Source organism: Zingiber officinale, chromosome 7A (assembly GCF_018446385.1).
Source record: "Zingiber officinale cultivar Zhangliang chromosome 7A, Zo_v1.1, whole genome shotgun sequence".
Taxonomy (NCBI): domain Eukaryota; kingdom Viridiplantae; phylum Streptophyta; class Magnoliopsida; order Zingiberales; family Zingiberaceae; genus Zingiber; species Zingiber officinale.
The window spans coordinates 1,825,191-1,846,884 of NC_055998.1; the positions used below are offsets into that span (position 1 = coordinate 1,825,191).

General features: G+C 46.4%; 1 protein-coding gene across 1 annotated transcript; it reads right to left on the reverse strand.

The window, feature by feature from the left end:
* Positions 1–19,631: 19,631 nt before the first annotated feature.
* Positions 19,632–21,345, reverse strand: LOC121999840 (polygalacturonase-like). The gene is made up of 4 exons (XM_042554476.1): positions 20,866–21,345; positions 20,472–20,761; positions 20,164–20,392; positions 19,632–20,051 (listed from the first exon to the last, which is right to left on the reverse strand). The coding sequence occupies exons 1-4, from the start codon at positions 21,295–21,297 to the stop codon at positions 19,833–19,835; spliced, it is 1,170 nt and encodes a 389-aa protein (XP_042410410.1). The 5' UTR covers positions 21,298–21,345; the 3' UTR covers positions 19,632–19,832.
* Between the last annotated feature and the right edge of the window lie 349 nt (positions 21,346–21,694).

The window sequence follows — 21,694 nt, forward strand, 5'->3', positions numbered from 1 at the left end:
TTCAAAATTAATATTCTTTGGTGCTATCTAGTGGTATTTCTTTTGGTAATTTTGTGAAGTTATATTGCAATCATTGATGGTTCCCCCCTGGTGTAAAATGTTTATTGATGAAGAGTTAAGGCTTGTTATTGTTGAGGAAGGTATTTTTTTTGGTTTTGTGGATTGGGGGAGGTTTTGTTTTGGTGGAAGAATAAGGATTAGTGTTTGGTTTTCAAATCTGAAGTGTGTTTTGAATGTGTTTGGCTTTGAAGGCAGATCTTGGAGTTGTGGCCTTTCTGAAGTGGAGTTTGTTTGTGATCTTGAGGTTTCTTATCGGCAGCCTTGGACTGGCTTGATGAAATTCCTTTTGAGGTGTACTGGGTTTGGTTTATTGGAGACATTATCATGTTTCTTTGTGTGTTGTGGATGCATATTTTGGTGGTTGGTGTTATGTTATGGCATGTCGGTTTTTTTGGGCTTTCAATTGTTGTAAAAAATTTCAGGACTTCATGAAGCTATGAAATTTTGTTGTTGAGCTAGGCTATATGTTTATTATTTGGGGGGCATTTCTTTCTTCTCATGTTCATGTTTCTTTGGGCTGAATGTAGTGTGGAATATCTTCTTCTGGTGGAGCTTCTTACTTCTTGTGGGACATCTTCTTTTGGTGCAAGCTGAATTTGGTGCTGTTGGTTTTTCTCATGGAGCATCTTTTTCTAGTCTTCTGAAGTGATGGCTATAGTGCATGTTCTGTTGAGCAAGGGTTTTCTTTCATTATGGGTTTTTTTTTCATATATGGCATGTCTTTTTAATTAAAAAAAAAGGAACCAGGAAGGAGGAACTCATTTGAAAATAGCCAACAATTGTCGTGTGAATATTATCATTTGAAAGCATACATTAAATAAGTAGGATAGGAACCTACTTACAATCATTCATCCACCGTTTACGCAGGGCTACATCCCGAACCGTTTTGTTTGGCAGCTTCGATGCAATTTTTGCATAGGCAACAATGCTTTCTTCTGATGCATATCTGCAAGCAAGTGGAGTGAACCTTATTACAAGAACCTTGTTTTTGTGCCATCGCCATGAATTATAGGAAAAATAACTTGTAGGCGAATCTCACTCAGTTAATCCTTGCTCCAGAATGGCCTGCTCCTCCGTCGACCAGTGCACCGCCAGGCCAGGGTTGTGACTCAGGCTGATCTCTCCGCCCACCGCAGCGGCGGCCGGAAGCCCATCGTATGCAGCTCTTTGACCTCCGTTGCTCTTCCAAGAATCCATCCAATATCACTGCTTTCCTCGAGAAGACGAGTGACGCGTCGAACAAGAGGGATAAGGAAGAGACGGTGGCGACGGCAACGAGGAAGGGGAGACATGGAGTAATCTGGCGTTGTCTCTTGCTACTGGATTCTGACACCGGCTGTTAAAGGCGGGGTACAAGCCCTCGCGGACAGATTGAGACGTAAACTTAATAATCTGCAAACTTATTTATTAAACTTATTCAACCTCATTTATTAATAATCTTATTGAGTTTTTTTTTTCTCCTTGAGCTACGGTGAAGAAGGTCAAGTTGTCACTTAAATATCTATAATTTAATTTTTTTATTACAATGTATTTATAAAAAAATTTTCTTCAAATAAAATAAAATATGTAATTATAGGATACTGTTCTTTTGATCATTCAATATGAGTACTTCTTAAGTTGTTTTGACAATTGATAGAAAATTTTTATGAGACCAAAATCAATGTTTCCGTTGGTTCAACATTATTGAGCTTTAATTTTTAAAATATTTATTTTTTAAAAAATTATATATAGAAATTGAATAATATTGAGGGAGAAATACCTTTAATATTTGTATTTTCTACAAAGTAGCATTTTACTCTTGGTATTTAAAAAATAATACTTAACTCTCATTTGACCACAGTCAAATGTGAAAAGTTTATAAAGATAATTATGTCCTTATCTTTTTGGTATGCTCTTTTTTGACAATTTTAATAGGAAAAAATATCTTCATGGTCAACTCTTTAATTATTGATTAGTTGGATCGATAGTATATACAAGGAGAAAAATATACATAAAAGGATTAAAAAAAATATAGAAGCATCCAGTGATGGTACCTTTCATCGCTTGCTCGGATTTGTAATTGATGTCGGTTTATCGGTGCATCTGCTCTCAGTGTTCTGCAAAGTAAAGCTTGTCAGTTGAGGGTTAGCATTCTCGGCGTTACCCTTTTTGACAGTCAAGTCAGTGATGAATTGAGATGTGAGGCTCGCGTACATACATGAAAAAGCAAAAGAGCTTGAAGAAGACTAAGAAAATTTATCTTCGCGTAAAAAAAGAAAATTATACGTTTGCCTATTTTCGCAGAACCATATATAATCATGGACAGGGCAGATCTAAAATTTTAAATTTAGGAGAAAATGAAGAAAATAATTATTATACATTGTATTTAAAGGCTGCGAAGTTGGGACGACGAAAATATACATTTTAAACTACTTAATTTTATTTTAATTGTATAATTAAGTATTAATCTTTATATATTATTAGATTTTACATATAATTTATTAATTTTAATTAGTAAATCAGCCATCATGAGGATGTTGAAAGTATTAATTAGGCCTTTAATTATCTAAAATTAGTTCAAATATCAATAAAGGAAACAGAAATAAACATAAATTATCAATAAATTCAATACATTTTTTTCCTAGTTAAGATTATTAAAAATATCAAAATGATAAGAAGATAATTATCTTTTATAATTTTTTCACATTTAACTTTAGTTGAAAGGGGTCCAATATTATTTTTTTAAATACAAGGAACAAAATACTATTAGATAAAAAATATAGGGTGATCCCGTTCGAAAGCGAGAAGGTGGAAAGCTGGGGATGCGGCGGCTTCGCTGATCGGCTGTAGACCTCGCTCTGCTCTGCAAAACAAGTAATGTCAGTGATGAGCCAAGGAAGGACCCCCAACGTTGGCTCTCTGACGCTCAAATCAGTCATCGGAATAGTAAAGGAAAATGGAGCAACAGTAACTCTAGCGCAAACAATGAACCTCACGTACCTCCGTCGGTGATGGACCCCCCTGTTATGGTCGATTTGTGCTGGGGATGAATAGCTCATCGCGTGCTCGTTGCTTGCTTTGATGATGATGATATGCAGCAGAAATACACCAAGCACACTCACAATCATGGGCGGAGGTAGCACAGGCCCAGTGTGGGCAGCTGCCCACACTGAACCAGGACCCACTTAAAAAATATTATTAACACAGCCTAAGAAAAAAATAGATGATGCAAACGACAAAAAAAAAAGAAGAAAAAACGCTTGTTCATTTTGTCTTGTTACAACAATATTTAATGCATGTTAATTATATTTTTTTGCAATCCCAAATTCTTTATAAAATTTCATTGCACTTCAAATACATTATTGAACAAAAACATTAATTTTTTACATTTTTTTTTCTGTTGTTGACCTAGGCACCGAAACCATCCTTAATTTTATGATTCTCTGCTCTAGTATTTGTTTTTTCCTAACTAAACAGCATAACAAGCATATGCAGTATGCTGAAAGCAAGATATATGTTGTGATCCTGTCCGAAAGCTGAATCAACGGACGCTAGGCACGTGGCGCTCTCCGGTTGCTGACGTGGGTCTTCGAATGCTGGTGCGAACTTCCGGCGATCCTGCAAAAAAGTCGGGCCGGGAAGGGGTTCCCGGCGGCGACCCTCCGACGCTCAAGTCAGGCAAACTAACAATGAAGAAGTGGCTCCCAAAGTTGTAGGACACGTACCTCCGGCGAAGGATGAGGGCCTTTATAAAGGGCAGTGGAGAAGCGAGTGCACACATACAGAGGTGTACACGTGTCCTCAGCCCATACCCTAGTAAGGGCCTGTCAGTGAGCTTACCTGACCTCATACTGCTACAGTCCAAGCATGTCTTCGATGGGACAGCAGAACCCCCTGTCGTAAGATTTGGAGTATGGTCTAAATGTAGAACATACCCGCTGTCAGAAAAAGATGTCCCTTGTCCTTTTCCCCTTTGCTTCCGGTCGGGCGTCCGGCCGGCCCGCCTCCGGGCGTCCGGCCGGCCCGCCTCTGCCTTACGTCCGGCCGGACACATATAGTGGTCTACTTGGAAGATTCTCGGTGATGTGCTTTGTGGAGACTGTTAGCAGTATGCTACCTCATGTTTCGGCCGAGCGTGCCCTCCGCTCGGCCCTACGATCCTGTACCATGAGCGTCGGGGCCCAGCTTCCTGCTGGGGCGCCCTTTGCCATCAGTTAGACACCGGTCAGCCGGCCGAGCGTTCGACCCACCCATCTCCGGTCGGCCACCTGGCCCTTTGACTTCTACGTGGCGTTGATTCCCCAGAACGGGGGTCCCCTGTTCTTACCGCCGGATCACTTGCCTCCCCTTCAAGTCTAGTCGAAGGAGGCGATTAGTCCGACTGACTGGACTGCTAGTCTAGCCGAGCGGCGCCTTCGTGCCATTATCCTCCGCTCGGCCTACCACAGAGATGGCCTTAAGGTTAGTCAACAGCCACATTCCTTGGACCTTCTCGTAATCTGCGCCAATCTTTGACATTAAGGCTGAGCATGCGCTCATTAAATGCTTCGAATGGCTGACTGCCACATGGCGCACTGTCGTCATCGTACGGCGGCGACGACGTGGTGCTTTGATGGGATCGAAGCGGTTCGAAATGGATGGTGCGATGCACGCTTTGATTCCCGTGACCTGGATCCAACGGTGGAGGCCGCCTGGCCTCCGCCCTATAAAATCTTCGTTTTCTCCTCCGTCGCCTTACTCCTTCTTTCGCGTGCTCCCGGTTATCCCTCGCGTTCTAAAGCTCCGACGATCGTATTCTTCTGCTTTCGTCGATCCCAGGTGTTCTTCCTTCGATCCTCCTTTTTCTCGTAGGATTCTCCTCTTTTCTTTCTCGTTTCCGGTGCTCTCTCTGCATTTCTTTCCCCAGTTTTCGCTTCCAGGGTACTCTTTTCGCTTGCTGTCGTCTTTTTTCTGCCTTTTTGATTTCTCCCGCTCGGACCATGGCTAGTTCTTCTCATCCTGAAGACCAGTCTCTCGGCCCATGGTACACTACCATGCAGTCACGATTCGACCAGCGTGACTTTGATGTTCTGACAGATAATTTTGAAATCCCCGCTGACTTTGAACTTCTTTTGGCCGGTCCCTCCGCTCGGCCACACAAGCCGCGGCGCGGAGCTTTCTGTGTCTTCCGCGACTAGTTTACTGCCGGTCTGTGTTTCCCTGTACATCCTTTCATTACAGATGTTTGTAACTTTTTCGGCGTTCCGCTCGGCAGTCTAGTACCCAACACTTTTCGCCTTCTCTGTGGGGTTGTGGTTTTGTTCAAAATCCACAACATCCCCCTCCGACCGGACGTCTTTTTCTATTTCTATTACCCCAAGCAGTCCGAGTCGGGCACCTTCATGTTCCAAGCTCGACCCGGCCTAGTCTTCTTTAACAAACTGCCTTCTTCCAATAAACATTGGAAGGAGTATTTTTTCTACATTCGTATGCCCGATCAGGCCAATTTCCGGACCAAGTGGCAGGTCGACCTAACCCCTACTCCCGAGCTGAAGAAGTTCAAGACCCGACCGGACTACCTCCATGCTGCAAATATGCTAGCCGGTCTGCGACTTGACATCAATAAGCTTCTTCACGAAGGAGTGATGTACATCTTCGGTCTGAGTCCTATACAGACTCCTCTTCCGAGTAGCTTCGGTAAGAATTTAACTTGGGCATATGCTTTGATTGCTAACTGATTTCTCTTCTTTCCTTTGCAGCGGACATCGTCATGGAGTCGGTAATGGCCGGCATTCTGAAGAGAAAGGCGGTGGCGCTCGAAGCCGCGGCAGCCAGGGAGATGGAGGCTCTAGGCATCCAGCCGGTCGACTCACATGAAGAAGAGAGCGGGACGCATGCCGGGGAGTCGGCCGTGTTGGGGTTGCAAGGTTGCAAACATAGTCCCATATTGAAAACACATGGAAAAGATCATGGGTTTATAAGAGAAAGATATCTCCATTGGCATGAGGCCTTTTGGGGAGAGCCCAAGAGCAAAACCATGAGGGCTTAGGCCCAAAGTGGACAATATCATGCTATTGTGGAGATATCTAAATTCTTTTCGATCCTACAATCGGTATCAGAGCCCGGACTGCCAGAGCCAGCGGTTAGAGCAACCATCAGCAAAGAGCCAGCGGTTAGAGCAACCATCAGCAAAGAGCCTTCCGCTCGGGGTGACGACTTAGCTCTGGAAGAAGACAGCCTCTCACCAAAAAGCGCCGAGTGGAGACTCCAGTCCGTTCGCCCACGTCTGCTGTTCACCCTTCTGCTCGAGCCACTGCAAGTGCTCGCGGAAAAGCTTCGGAGGTCGAAGCCATTTCGTTCGATCGGACTCTTTCGGAATGGGACGATCCGGTGGCCCCTATTGAGGCTGTTCCAGTTAGCACCCTTCCACCCTCTCAACCAGTCAGCCGTTCAACCATCCACTCTCAGTTTTCGGCACCGGCCTCTGATCCTTTACCGGATGCCGGTCGGACGACCCCAGGTCATGACCAAACAATACGAGTCACTCTTCATCTTCCAACTGAAGAGCTGCTGCTAGAGGCCGACCAACCGACAGCGCCCGAGCATACCATCACTCTGAAGGGCCCACTAGCTGAGATGTGGGTCGACGCTCGGGCACGCGTCGCGCTCATCCCCCTTCGAAATTTGGCCAATAGTCATATGCAACAGGCCACGGGGGTAAGTTTGTTGTGTTGTATGCAATCCTTCCGATCGGCCAATAACAATTTCTTTCTTTTGTCAAAGATGGGTGGAGGAGATTGCTGTCTCCAATCGCCTGGCCTTAGTAGACGAAGAACTAAGGCAACTGAAGGCCGCAGTCGGTCCGTCCAGCCCTCAAGGCCCTTCATATTCTGAGCTGCAAAAGGAGCTGAAGAAAGCTCAAGATCTGTTGGATGCCGAGCAGAAGAAGACGGCCGATCAGGCCCACGCCCTGGCCGAGTCCGAGCGACAAGTCAAGTCGCTCGACACAAAAATAACCCTGGCCACCACTCGAAAAAACACGGCCATCTCCGATCTGGAGAAAAAGAACGTGGAGGCTCGGGGCCTAGAGCTGAAGGTAAAAGAGATGATGGAGCAGCTCGACAGAGAGAAGGCGGGACGCTCGGCCGACGCGGACAAGCTTCAAAATCTGAATGAGGCCCTTACTGCCTCCCAGGTGACTCTCAAAGAATATCAAGAGGCCGAGCCGAGTCGGGTCGCTGCCCTAAGACAGAGCTACATCCGCTCGCCTGAATTCTCGGAGAAAATCTGCGAGCGGATGTACACAGCCTTCGACTTGGCTATAACCACCACCACCACATATCTGAAGTCTAAAGGTCTTCTTCCGGAGTCCACTACTATTCCGACCGGCGATCAAGTGGCGCTCCTGGACAACATCCCCAAGGACCTTTATGATTACATTGAGTAGACGTCTATATATGTAGTTAGGCCGCTAGGCCAAAAAATGATCCTTTTTTGTACTTAGGCCGCTCGGCCTAAAGTTTTAATTTTAATGCAATGTTTTCCTTTCGCGTACTTTGTCTTTTTGCTAGTTAATATGTGTGTTGTCCGCTCGCCTATTATCACACCTCTGGCGTTCGAAAGGGATTTTTGCGAAGTACTTGGCGTTGCCCTTCCGCTCGGCTAAATATTTCGAATGCGTAACATTCCTCTTTGATAGCAGAGATCGCTCGCTAAAAGCCGACAAGTACCTTTGGGCTTTGAGCCGAGCGGAACGTAGAGTCGGTCGAACGATATTGACGGTGAGTTTCTCGGACACTTGCAGTCCTTTTTATTGCCTTCTTCCGCTCGGAATATTAATAGACGCCGGCTCGTCTCTCGATATTTAACGTCGGAGCTCGACGGTCTTCCGCTCGAAGGGTTTATAGACGCCGGCTCGTCTCTCGATTTTTAACGTCGGAGCTCGATGGTCTTCCGCTCGGAGGGTTTATAGACGCCGGCTCGTCTCTCGATTTTTAACGTCGGAGCTCGACGGTCTTCCGCTCGGAGGGTTTATAGACGCCGGCTCGTCTCTCGATTTTTAACGTCGGAGCTCGACGGTCTTCCGCTCGGAGGGTTTATAGACGCCGGCTCATCTCTCGATTTTTAACGTCGGAGCTCGACGGTCTTCCGCTCGGAGGGTTTATAGACGTCGGCTCGTCTCTCGATTTTTAACGTCGGAGCTCGACGGTCTTCCGCTCGGAGGGTTTATAGACGCTGGCTCGTCTCTCGATTTTCAACGTCGGAGCTCGACGGTCTTAAAGGCTAACTTTAACACAGCCGCTCGGCGAACACATTAGCCATCCTTTTAAATCATTTTTGCTTCCTGCATTACAAGGAAATGGGCGACTAGAATGTACACAAAGATGAGTTACATCAGTGCACCTTTCACCCAGCTCGATAAGGCTGGAGATGATTCGCGCTCCAAGGTCAATCCAGCTTGTGCCCGTCTTCATCCTCCAAATAATAAGCGCCTGAGCGGAGCTTTTCAATAACCTTGAAGGGGCCCGCCCAAGGAGCTTCCAGCTTGCCGACGTCGCCGACCGGCTTGACTTTCTTCCAGACAAGGTCGCCGACCTGGAATGATCTGGGGATTACGCGCCGGTTGTAGTTTTGCTTCATCCGTTGACGGTACGCCATCAGCCGGACGGACGCCTTGGCTCGCTCCTCATCCACCAAATCCAGCTTTATGTTCCTCCGCTCGGCGTTGCCTTCATCATAATTCTGGATTCGGACGGACTCGACGCCGACTTCGACAGGAATCACCGCTTCGCTGCCATATACCAGATGAAAAGGCATAACGCCCGTTCCTTCCTTTGGAGTCATTCGGATGGCCCATAGGACGCCAGGCACTTCATCCACCCAACTTCCTCCCAAATGGTCGAGCCGAGCACGCAGAATGCGAAGAATTTCCCGATTAGCTACTTCAGCTTGACCATTGCTTTGGGGGTATGCCACGGACGTGAAGTGTTGCTCAATGCCATAACTTTTGCACCAATTTTCGAGCAACTTTCCAGTGAATTGCCGTCCGTTGTCGGAAACAAGTCGACGAGGGATGCCGAACCGACAGATAATGTGCTGCCATATAAACTTCTTGACCATCTGCTCGGTGATCTTGGCTAGCGGCTCTGCCTCCACCCATTTGGAAAAGTAATCAACTGCCACAAGTAAAAATTTCCACTGCACGGTCGCCATAGGAAATGGTCCCACGATATCCATTCCCCACTGGTCGAACGGACAGGATACAGTAGCTGCTTTCATTTCCTCCGCCGGTCGGTGGGAGAAGTTATGGTACTTCTGACAAGAAAGGCACATCGACACGATCCGAGCGGCATCTGCTTGTAAAGTGGGCCAGAAGTATCCGGCCAGCAGGATCTTCTTAGCCAGCGATCGTCCGCCCGGATGTCCTCCGCATGATCCTTGATGCACTTCTTGGAGGATGTACGCCGAGTCTTCCGAGCTCACGCATTTCAACAGCGGACGAGAGAAGACCTTCTTGTATAATTGATCTCCAATGAGTGTGAACCGGCCGGCTCTCCTCCTTAACAGCTGGGCTTCATTCCGGCCGGTCGGTGTGGCGCCCGAGCGCAAAAACTCCATGATGGGTGTCCTCCAGTCGCTCGGAAACATGAGACCCTCCATCCGGTCGACGTGCGGCACCTAAGATACTTGTTCAATTGGCTGCTGGATGTCGACCGGTGTTATTGAGCTCGCGAGTTTGGCTAACTCATCAGCCGCTTGATTTTCCGCTCTGGGTATCTTCTGGACAATGACTTCTCTAAAATTGGCTTTAAGCTTCTCAAAGGCTTCAGCGTAGAGCTTGAGCCGAGCGTTGTTAATTTCAAAAGTGCCAGAGAGCTGCTGAGCAGCCAACTGCGAATCCGAATGAAGCATTACCCGACCGGCTCCCACATGTCGAGCTGCCTGCAAGCCGGCTATGAAGGCTTCATACTCTGCTTCATTGTTTGTAGCTTTATAATCCAGCCGGACGGATAAGTGCATCTTTCTTCTTGGGGAGAGAGCAGCAATACTCCAATCCCGCTTCCGAGCCGAGTGGACGATCCGTCCACATATATTCTCCACATAGCTTCTGGCTCTGGATTCTGCACCTCAGTCACAAAATCCGCCAAGGACTGCGCTTTAATTGCCGAGCGGGGTTGATATTGAATGTCGTATTCACTCAACTCCGTTGTCCACTTAATAAGCCGTCCGGACGCTTCTGGATTCAATAATACTCGTCCGAGCGGGCTATTAGTTTTGACAATGATGGTATGCGCCAGGAAGTATGGACGAAGGCGCCGAGCGGCGAGGACCAGAGCGAAGGCCAACTTCTCGAGCCTAGTGTAGCGAGATTCAGTATCTTTTAAAATATGACTCAGAAAATATACAGGCTCTTCTCCGCTCGCCCTCACTAATGCTGAGCCGACTGCTTGCTCATTTGAAGATAAATAGATACAAAGAGGCTCACCTACGGTTGGCTTGGCTAGCACAGGCAGAGAATTCAGATATGCCTTCAGTTCTTCGAACGCCCAATCGCATTCTTCGTCCTAGTGAAATTTAGTGGCCTTGCGCAATATTTTGAAAAAGGGCAGGCTCCGGTCGGCGGTCTTGGAAATGAATCTGGACAGAGCAGTTATCCAACCGGTCAAACGCTGCACTTCCCTCAAATTTCTCGGAGGCGGCATATCTTGTAGAGCTTTCACCTTGCTGGGATTTGCTTCGATACCCCGCTCGGTCACTATGTAACCCAAGAAACGCCCTCCTTTTGCTCCGAACAGACACTTCTGGGGGTTTAGCTTGACTCCATATTTCCGTAGCGTTCGGAAAGTTTCCTCCATGTCTTCGAAGAGATCGGTCGCTCGGACGGACTTGATAAGAATGTCGTCCACGTATACTTCCAAATTTCGCCCGATCTGCTCCTTGAATACTTTGTTCATCAGCCGCTGATATGTAGCTCCCGCGTTCTTCAATCCGAACGGCATCACATTATAGCAATAGGTGCCGTCGGCTGTAACGAAGCTGACTTTTTCTTGATCTTCACGGGCGAGCGACACCTGATGATAGCCCTGGTAAGCGTCGAGCATACATATCAGCTCGCAGCCTGCGGTGGAGTCCACCAGCTGATCGATCCGCGGCAGAGGATAAAAATCTTTCGGGCAAGCTTTGTTGAGATCCCGAAAATCTATGCACACTCTCCACTTGTTGCCCAGCTTGGAGACTAATACTACGTTCGCCAACCAGCTCGGGAACTGAACCTCGCGTATATGGCCGGCCTCCAAAAGCTTCTCAACTTCCGCCCGGATGATGACATTCTGTTCGGCGCTGAAATCCCTTTTTCTTTGCTTCACCGGCCGAGCGTCCGGTTGGACATGTAGCTCGTGCTGTGCTATGCTCAGTGAAATTCCGGGCAGCTTGTGCGTTGACCAGACGAAGACATCACAGTTTCTCTGGAGGCATTTGATCACTTTCTGCTTCTGGCCTGCCTCCAGGTCGGACGCAACGAAAGTTGTGGCCTCCGCTCGGGTCGGGTGAATCTGCACTTCCTCTTTTTCTTCATAAATTAAAGAGGGAGGTTTTCAGTTATAGCGTTCACCTCGATCCGTGGCGACTTCCGAGCGGAATTGGCTTCTGCTCGGACCATCTCGACGTAGCATCGCCGAGCTGCTAGTTGATCTCCCCGTACTTCTCCCACTTTGTCCTCGACGGGGAACTTGATCTTCTGGTGGAAGGTGGAGACGGCCGCTCGGAACTCGCTGAGCACCGGTCGTCCCAAAATGACGTTGTATGATGAGGGAGAGTCGACCACCACGAAGTTTGCGGTCCGTGTCCTCCTGAGCGGCTCTTCTCCCAGTGAGATAGCCAGCCGGATTTGTCCGACCGGCAGGACTTCATTGCCCGTAAACCCGTAGAGGGGGGTTGTCATGGGCAGCAGCTCGGCGCGGTCAATTTGTAGTTGATCGAACGCCTTTTTGAATATGATGTTGACCGAACTTCCTGTGTCAATAAAAACGCGGTGAATAGTGTAGTTGGCTATTACCGCTTTGATGAGCAGAGCGTCGTCGTGGGGCACTTCAACTCCTTCCAAGTCCCCGGGCCTGAAACTGATTTCGGGTCCACTCGCCCGCTCTTGCCTGCAGTCGACTGCATGGATCTGGAGCTGCCGGACGCTCGCCTTCCTGGCTCGGTTGGAGTCTCCTCCGGTCGGCCCACCAGCTATGATGTTGATCTCGCCTCGGGAAGCATTGCTTCTATTTTCTTCTTCCCGAGTGGACGGTCGAGGACGTTCCTTAGACATCCGGAGATTCTTCCGCCTCGGAGAGCGATGCCGCTCGGGAGTCTGTTGTTGTCGTCTGTCAGCTACCGTCCGATCGGCTTCACGAGGTCTCTGTCGTTTGTCGGCTGATGGCGACCGACGACCGCCGCCTCTGGGAACGGGGTGGGCGATTAGAGGAAGACTACGACAATCCCTGGTGTTATGTGTGTCCGTCCGGTGGAAGGAGCAGAACATTGGGGTCCATCTCTTCTTTGGCTTTGGCCGCGCGGCAGCTACCTCTTGCACGTGGGACCTAGCATGGGGGGAGTGGACTGCTTCGGCCCTTGGTCCTCTGGGTGGCTGATGAGCAGCGTGCGGCTTCCGTTCGGCAGGAGGAGCCCGCTCGGCTAGAGTTTCTTTTTTCCGGACCGCTTGCGCTTCCTCCACGTTGATGTATTCATTGGCCCGGTGCAGCATGTGGTCGTAGTCTCGGGGTGGCTTCCGAATGAGTGATCGGAAGAAATCCCCATCCACGAGGCCTTGTGTGAAGGCATTCATCATGGTCTCCAAGGTGGCCGTTGGAATGTTCATGGCCACTCTGTTGAACCGCTGAATGTAGGCTCGGAGCGATTCGCGGGCTTCCTGTTTGATGGCAAACAGACTAACACTGGTTTTTTGATAACGCCGACTGCTTGCGAAGTGGTGGAGGAAGGTCGTACGGAAGTCTTTGAAGCTTGTGATAGATCCGTCCGGCAACCTCCGAAACCACCGTTGAGCTGATCCGGAGAGGGTGGTGAGGAAAACTCGACACTTCACCCCATCTGTGTATTGATGCAAGGTTGCAGTGTTATCAAATTTACCCAAATGATCATCCGGGTCGCTGGTTCCATTGTACTCGCCGATCGTCGGAGGCACATAGTGCTTGGGCAGAGGGTCTCGCAGAATAGACTCTGAAAATTGGCGGTTGATCCGCTCGGGCGATGCATCCGCTCGGGGGGCTTTCCCTTTTCTGCTATCTCGTCTTGGCATTTCATCCGAGGATGATCCCCGATCTGGATTAGTTGCTGCGGCTTCAGGAGTGCGGAATAGAGCTCGATGGAATGGAACCGTGGCCTGTGGTGCTTCCGCTCGGCCACCAGATGCTGATGTGGCCTGCTGCTCAGGCCGCTCGGCTGGTGCCTTCTGTTTTTGTTCCAAAAGCTTAGCAGCCCTCAACTCGATCAAAGCGTCAAGTTCCTCCGTGGAAAGCGCACCGTGTGCTGTCGTCCAGCCTCGTCCATTGTTTCCGTTCGGATGCAGGAGCGTTCCCACAGACGGCGCCAAATTGATTCTGTCCGAAAGTTGAATCAATGGACGCTGGGCACGTGGCGCTCTCCGGTTGCTGACGTGGGTCTTCGAATGCTGGTGCGAACTTCCGGCGATCCTGCAAAAAAGTCGGGCCGGGAAGGGGTTCCCGGCGGTGACCCTCCGACGCTTAAGTCAGGCAAGCTAACAATGAAGAAGTGGCTCCCAAAGTTGTAGGAAACGTACCTCCGGCGAAGGATGAGGGCCTTTATATAGGGCAGTGGAGAAGCGAGTGCACACATACAGAGGTGTACACGTGTCCTCAGCCCATACCCCAGTAAGGGCCTGTCAGTGAGCTTACCCGACCCCATACTGCTACAGTCCAAGCATGTCTTCGATGGGACAGCAGAACCCCCTGTAGTAAGATTTGGAGTATGACCTAAATGTAGAACATACCCGCTGTCAGAAAAAGATGTCCCTTGTCCTTTTCCCCTTTGCTTCCGGCCGGGCGTCCGGCCGACCCGCCTCCGGGCGTCCGGCCGGTTAGCCTCTCCCTTACGTCCGGCCGGGCACATATAGTGGTCTACTTGGAAGATTCTCGGTGATGTGCTTTGTGGAGACTGTTAGTGTTAGAGTGTATACTAAAAGCCTAGCTTTTGGTATAAACATTTATCTAGAAATAAGAATCACATTGGTCAAATGTCTACATTTATGATAAATGTAGTTGTTCAATTAATTTATATTGTAGATAACATGATGTGTGGTGTCACACACAGAGGATCATGTTATCAGTACCTTATAAATTATAAACAGTAGCTCACGACCATAATGGAAAGGAACAAACCATTGGAAGGTCGTAGTGTAATTAGGTATTAGTTTATCTTAACTATATAATTACACTAGTACACTTAGAGTGTATTGAGTAGGACCATTAGAGGTCATTTCTTTTATACTGATTTTATAAAGAAACAAAGACCTCAGTTATTATGGAAGTGTGTGCTCTTAATCCTAATATAATAACAAGCACATATATTTGATATTTATTTCTTTAATTTATCAATGGGTAAGATTTAGTTCGATGAATCAATAAGCCCGATAAGTTGGGAAATAATATCACTTATAGTGTGTGTTGTTGATTATAAAAGGAAACTGTGTCCTAGTGATCTAGGTTGAGAATGTCCCCAAGAGGAGCTCATAAGGATTGTCATGTTAAACCCTGCAGGTGGACTTAGTCCGACATGACGATGAAGTTGAGTGGTACTACTCTTGGAGCTAGATATTAATTAAGTGAGTTGTCAAGAACTTACTTAATTAGTGGACATTTGTTATCTTAAACACAGGGAGACTAACATACTCATAATAAGAAGGAGCCCAAAATGTAATTTGGGATTGGTGCGGTAGTTCAATAATAGTTCTTTAGTGGAATGAATTATTATTGATGGAATTAAGTTGTGTGTTCGGGGCGAACACGGGATGCTTAATTTCATCGGAGACCAAAACCAATTCCTCCTCTCGTCCCTATCGTAGCCTCTAGTATATAGAGATTTATACCCACCGTGTACCCACCTTCTTACATCCCATACGGGCCGGCCAAGCTAGCTTGGAACCCAAGCTAGGGCCGCCAAGACCAAATGGATGAGAGGTGGCTGGCCAAAGCTTGGGTCCCAAGCTTAGGTGGCCGCCACTAGAATATTAAAAAGGATTTTATTAAAATTATTTCTTATGTGGATATCATGATTTTAAAGAAAGTTTAAAATTAAAAATTTCCTTTATAACTTTCTACAAAAGATTAAGAGAAGAGATTAATCTCTTTCCTTATTTGTAGTTTAAAAGGATGGTTTTAATTTTTGGTAAAAACTTTCCTTATTTGAAAATCATCTACATGTTTAAAAGAGAGTTTAAAATTTGAAACTTTCCTTATTTGTTGATTAAAGGTGGATTTTAAATTTTAAGAAAACTTTCCTTTTTAATCATGTTCATGATTTAAAAGAGAGTTTAAAATTAAATATTCTCTTTTATAAGTTTCTACAAAAGATTAAGAAAAGATTTGATATCTTTCCTTATTTGTAGATTAAAAGAGATTTTAATTTTTAGAGATAACTTTCTTTTTATCCACATGTTTAAAAGAAAATTTTTAATTTATAAAATTTCCTTTTTATTAACCAATCATGAAGGGATAAAATTATTGGAGAAATTTTTATAAATTTCTAGAAACAAATTAGGAAGTTTTAATTTTTGTTTTAATTAAAACTTTCCTTGATTTGTGGATTGAAGGTGGCCGGCCAAATAAGTTGGAAAAAGGAAATTAATTTTTAATTAATTAATTTTTCTTTTTCATGGCAAAAGAATTAAGGAAGGTTTTATTAATTTTTCCTTATTTGCCAAGACCAAGGATTATAAAAGAGGGGATAGAGGAGGCTTCATGGTGAACAACTCTATTCTTTTTCTTCCTCTCTTTTCTTCTTTGGTGTGGCCGGCCCTATTTCTCTCCTCTCCTCTTGTTGGCCGAAACTTATCTCTTGGTGGAGCTTTTGTTAGTGGCCGGATCAAGGAAGGAGAAGAAGGAGAGAAAGCAAGCCTCGTTTCTAGCATCCCTTGGAGCATGGTGGTGGTGGCCGAACCTCTTCATCCTAGAAGATGTTTTGATGGCCGAAACTTGCAAGGAAGAAGAAGGTGCTTGGTGGTTCTCATCTCGGAAGATCGTTGCCCACACAACGTCCGAGGTTAGAAGAGGAATACGGTAGAAGATCAAGAGGTCTTTCTAAAAGGTATAACTAGTAATTTTTCTTTCCGCATCATGCTAGTTATTTATGGAAATAATACCAAATACAAGAGGCTTACGATTCTAGTATTTCGAATATGTTTTTCGAAGTTGTGTTCTTTTATTTTATTTTTTCTTGTGATTTGATTGTTCTTTTCGGTTAACCTAAAGTTATTTTAGGAAATTAAATATTAGATTTCTATAAAAGGTTTTGTCTAGTCGGTGGTGGTTGCTCCCATATCCAAGAAGGCCATGTGCCTCGCCACGTCAGTACTGGGAACCAATTATGGAAATTAATATTTAATGGAATTAATAACTTAAGGTGATTTGGGTCGAACGTGTTAAGTTCAGCAGGAGATCCAAGTCAAAACCTAAAAGAACAAATAGATTAAGTTTTGGATCAAACGTGTTAAGTTCCGCAGGCGATCCAAAATTTAATTTAAAGGAACACATGGTAGCTAGGAAAAGGTTCAGACCTTTGTACAAAATTTTTGTACAGTGGAACCTCTAGGTTTTCCGAGTAGCAACCAACAGTTAGCAGTATGCTACCTTATGTTTCGGCCGAGCATGCCCTCCGCTCGGCCCTACGATCCTGTACCATGAGCGCCGGGGCCCAGCTTCCTGCTGGGGCGCCCTTTGCCATCAGTTAGACACCGGTCAACCGGCCGGGCGTTCGACCCACCCATCTCCGGTCGGCCACCTGACCCTTTGACTTCCACGTGGCGTTGACTCCCCAGAACGGGGGTCCCCTGTTCTTACCGCCGGATCATGTTGATACACTTCTTTTCTTGTTGTGTTTTCCATACAAGTATAAGAAAAAAATTAAACAGATGACGCAAAAAAAAAAAGGCAGATGATGTAAAAAAAATTTAGCAAGATACACGACAACATGACTTGTAAAGCGGATAGCTTTAATTGCTTCACTACCATTGGGCTACTGTCAGAACTGGACGAGGCACCCTCCGCAACATGTCCGTCAGCGGTAGCTGTAATTGCCTACACTAAACCAATATCCTAGCTCCGCCCCTGCTCACAATGCTTGGTATCCACCTCAAGAAGAGGTGACTAATTCAATGATCCAACCCTCACTCACTCATCCACTATGAAAACACTCCTTTACGGTAACTACCGAAGGCGGAGAAGTCTTGTACAAACTCACAATACAAGAAGAAAGAAAAACAAGCTTATACAATCAAATCTTACAAGATTTACAAAACCCTAGCTTGCTTCTTCTTGCTTGAATACACCTCTTGACTTGCTTGGAAGTGCACCAACATTCCTCTCTAAGCCTCCAAAATCTGGTGTATGCTTGTGAGAATGATTGCAAGAAGTGGAGAGGAAGATCTGCGGAGGAAGACGCTCGCCAAAGCTTTATCCTGCTCAACGATCGTCTCCCAATCCAAGATGGAATCTGAGTCTGTAGCTCTTGACAAATGTGGTGAAGAGGCTGAATGGCTACGACAATTCTTAGAAGATATTCCTAGATGGCCGAAACCTGTGCTGACGATTTGCATACATTGCGATAGTCAATTAGCAATCGGGCGGGTACAAAGCCATCTATATAATGGTAAATCTAGACATATACGTCATAAACATAATACCATTAGACAACTACACTCAGCAGGAGTTATCACGGTTAACTATGTGAAGTCAAAGGATAACTTAGCAGATCCGTTAACCAAAGGGTTAAATTGAAAGTTAGTTGCAAGCTCATCACGAGGAATGAGCTTAATACCGTTGTCAGCGATCAGTGCAGAGGGCACCCAACCTATGCTGACTGGAGATCCCAAGAACTATGTTCAAAGAGACAACTAATTTGCACTGACTAGACATATTGTGGGAGAACGACCCAATGAATCAATGAAGGATGGAGGTTAAGCACACGACTTTTAATGATCCAAGAAGAGTAACATGGAATACTCTTAAGGGATCACCTATTTGAGAAAGAAGTGGGGTCACTTCGAAGAGAATTGGAGGCACAATTATTAGAGCTTCTCACAGAACCAAGCGTGTTCATGGCCAAGAATGAACACACTCATGAGAACTGAGTTGTATCAAAGAGAATCTTAGGTGAGATTTGTCATTGCTTACGCAAACGACAGTATAGTTCAAGGACATCGTATCTACTATCAGCCAGTAAGCAACCAGATCTTCACAAGAGAAGGTTCAAAAGGTAAAATCTACCTATTCTATACTTGACTCAACTATTGAATGCTATCACATACCCTATCTCCATTCATGTGGAGGATTGTTGGATATAAGTGATGTCAATGGAGAAGAGGTGGAAGAAGAAAGAGACTCCATTGTGAATGAGACTTTAGTCCCACATTGGGAGTTTCATGACATGTTGGTTGGTTTATATTAATTCACATGCATTGAGGATGTGAACAAATGCATGGAGAGAGGTTCTCTCTCACGTGTGGGTTCCATTACTGTTGTGTAATGGATGCATTAAATTCGAGATTAATGCAGAATAAAAACGGATCGTTGATCTGAGCTCTTATATAAGGAGGCTGCGATCACAGACAGAGGATCACGGTCAACCGTTGTATCATGGGAAACAGATAACCCAAATAAGCCTCAAAGCACAGCCGGAGGTGGACGAATCTGTTTCAAGAAAACTACATCAATCGTAGGCCTCGGTTCGAACAGACCGACACCATCTCAACCCGACCGGCCTAGCTCGGTCTGCCGACTCGCTCGGACCAACCTCTCGCTCGGTCGGCTTTGTTTGGTCGAACTTGATCAACCTTACTGCCCGGTCGGTCTCTCTCTGTTTGCCTGGTCGACCATTCTACTTGCCCGATCGTACTGCTCGGTCGACCTATCTGATCAGACAGTTGTTCTGCCTGAGCAGACTCTGTGATCTGTCCGCTCGGTAACACAGACCTGCTGCTCAGCCGATCTTCCTGCTCAGCGACTCAGTCCGCTTTGTCGCTCTTAAGCTTGTAGCAGAAACTAGCTCCTACTGGCAACCTGAGATTATCTGCTTAGGTCATCTTGACTGTAAGTTGAATTTAATTCAGTATAATTTAAATTCAATTAAAAACCCGTAAACATTCGGCATCAAATTGTTTCTTCCAACAAGTTGGAGGATCACGACGACAATTAAGGCAGGTTTAAGTTTGGCAATGACATGGCATACACCGTGATCGGAGTTGGAGGATCACGATGGCAATTAGGGCAGGTTTTAGGTTTGGCAATGACATGACATACAGGGCTTTCCCTCTTTTAAAATGGCTTGTCCAAAAATATCTGAATCTAGACAACAAGTACATTCGAATGAAGCTATATATTTTAAGTGATCAAGAAATAGCCCTGAAGTTATTCTTGTAGAATGATCACTTACCAAGTTGCAGACACGAATTAAAAATTTAACAGTTTAATAAGAATCAGACGACGCTTAGTCTGAATTATATATATATTCATCCAGTTTCTACTACAACATCTTTAACATATGGGAGCCATGTATACAAGCTACGCTGCAGGCGGCGTTCATCATAGACAGCTCGGAGGCACGACCAAACCGGATGCCTCGCCGTCGGCGTGCTTGCAGCATGATTCCGCTGCAGCCCCTCCATAGGTGAGCTTGATGTTCTGCAATCCGATTCCGGTGCACGGGTTACTGGCGCTGCAGTCAAAGTTCACGGCGACCGGCGTTGCTGACGACCCATGGATGTCGCTGTAAGTTACCTCACTGATCCTGACGCCAGAATTCTGCATGCAGAATTAACAAAGTCCGAGTAAGATAAAATATATTATATATATATATATATATATATATATATATATATATATATATATATATATATAAAAGCTGCATGTTGACCTTGCCAGGGCATCCTCTGTGGTCGGGGCAGTAGTTTTGGTCGATGATGATGGGGTTGTGCACGTTCTGCATGATGGAATTCTCAAACACCACCCCCTTCACGAAACCCTGGCTCGGCCTCCCCCACGTCTTTATCCTCAGCCCGTTCTCCGTTCCCGTAAACACCGTCGTCTTCACCGTCACGTTCTCCACCCCCTTCTCCTCGTACTCCTTCCCCAAACTCCCAATACTGCATCAAGTATATATATATATGTATATATTAATTAATTAATTAAAATCTTGCATGCCGATGCTGATTCTGTACGTACCTGATCCCGTGACCTGGTCCGCAGGCCACCTGCTCTATCCAGAGGTTGGTGGTGCCGGGTCCGATGGAGACGCAGTCGTCGCCGGTCCTGATGCTGGCGCCAGTAATGATGACGTCCGTCGACATCTGCACGTGGATGCCGTCGGTATTGGGGCTATTGCCCGCCGCCGAGATCCTCACGCCGTGCACTGTCACGTGCTCGCATCCGTGGATCACGACGTGGAACCGCTCGCTGTTGACCGACGTCAGCCCGCTCAACACCACGTCCTTCGAGTTCATTATCTTCAACGACTGCACGTGCGCACGCAATTATACCCAGAACGTGCGAATTACTGATTAGCATTAAATGCCACGTCATTCTGCATTAATGCACGTTTCCGAACGAACTTACGTACCGTGGCGCCGGCGGGGCAGTGGCGACCACCGGCGGCCTTGCAAGCCCACAAGGCCCCGCCTCGGCCGTCGATGGTCCCGCCGTATACCAACAGCCCCTCTACGTTGTCGAACACGATCCAACTTTCGCCGCCGTAGCCCGACGGCGCGACTAGCGTGCCGCCAATCCGAACGGTGATCTTGCTGCTCTTGCAGGGGCCAGCGAAGGTGGCTCGGTGGACCAAGAAGTCTCCCGCCGGAACACTGACGGTCGGCGATCCGGTCGACTCGCAGGCCGCGGCCCATGCGCGGATCAAGGAATCGGACGAGTCGAACCGAGGTCGATCGGGTCTCGCACCATAGTCGACGATGTCGTGCACCTCGCCCGGAGAGGCGTGCGTGGCGGAGATGATCGTCAGAAAGAGAAGAATGACGGGTTTTTTGAGTTGAGACATGAATTATTGGCTATTTAAGAGCTTGTTAATTACCTGAGCAACTGATGATGATCATGCTAATTAACTTGTGTTGGTATTTATAGACGTGGAAATGGAGGCTAAATAGAGAATTGGAAATTGATTTGTAACCGAAAATTGACCACTTTTGAGCATTGATTCAAGTTCGAAGGCTGCATGCATGCGGCAAAGCAGGAGATAAATGCGGTCCTAATTAGAAGTGAATGAATCTTGAAGTCAAAAAAGTTAAGTAAAAGTGAATGGAAAAAATCTCTGCTTTCCACAGGAAATATATATATATATATATAGTTGGCCAGAATTTCCTAACTTTTTTTTCTCTCTTAACGAATTCGTCAATTGTAAAATGGAAACCGTTTACAAGTTAGTTACGAACTAGAAG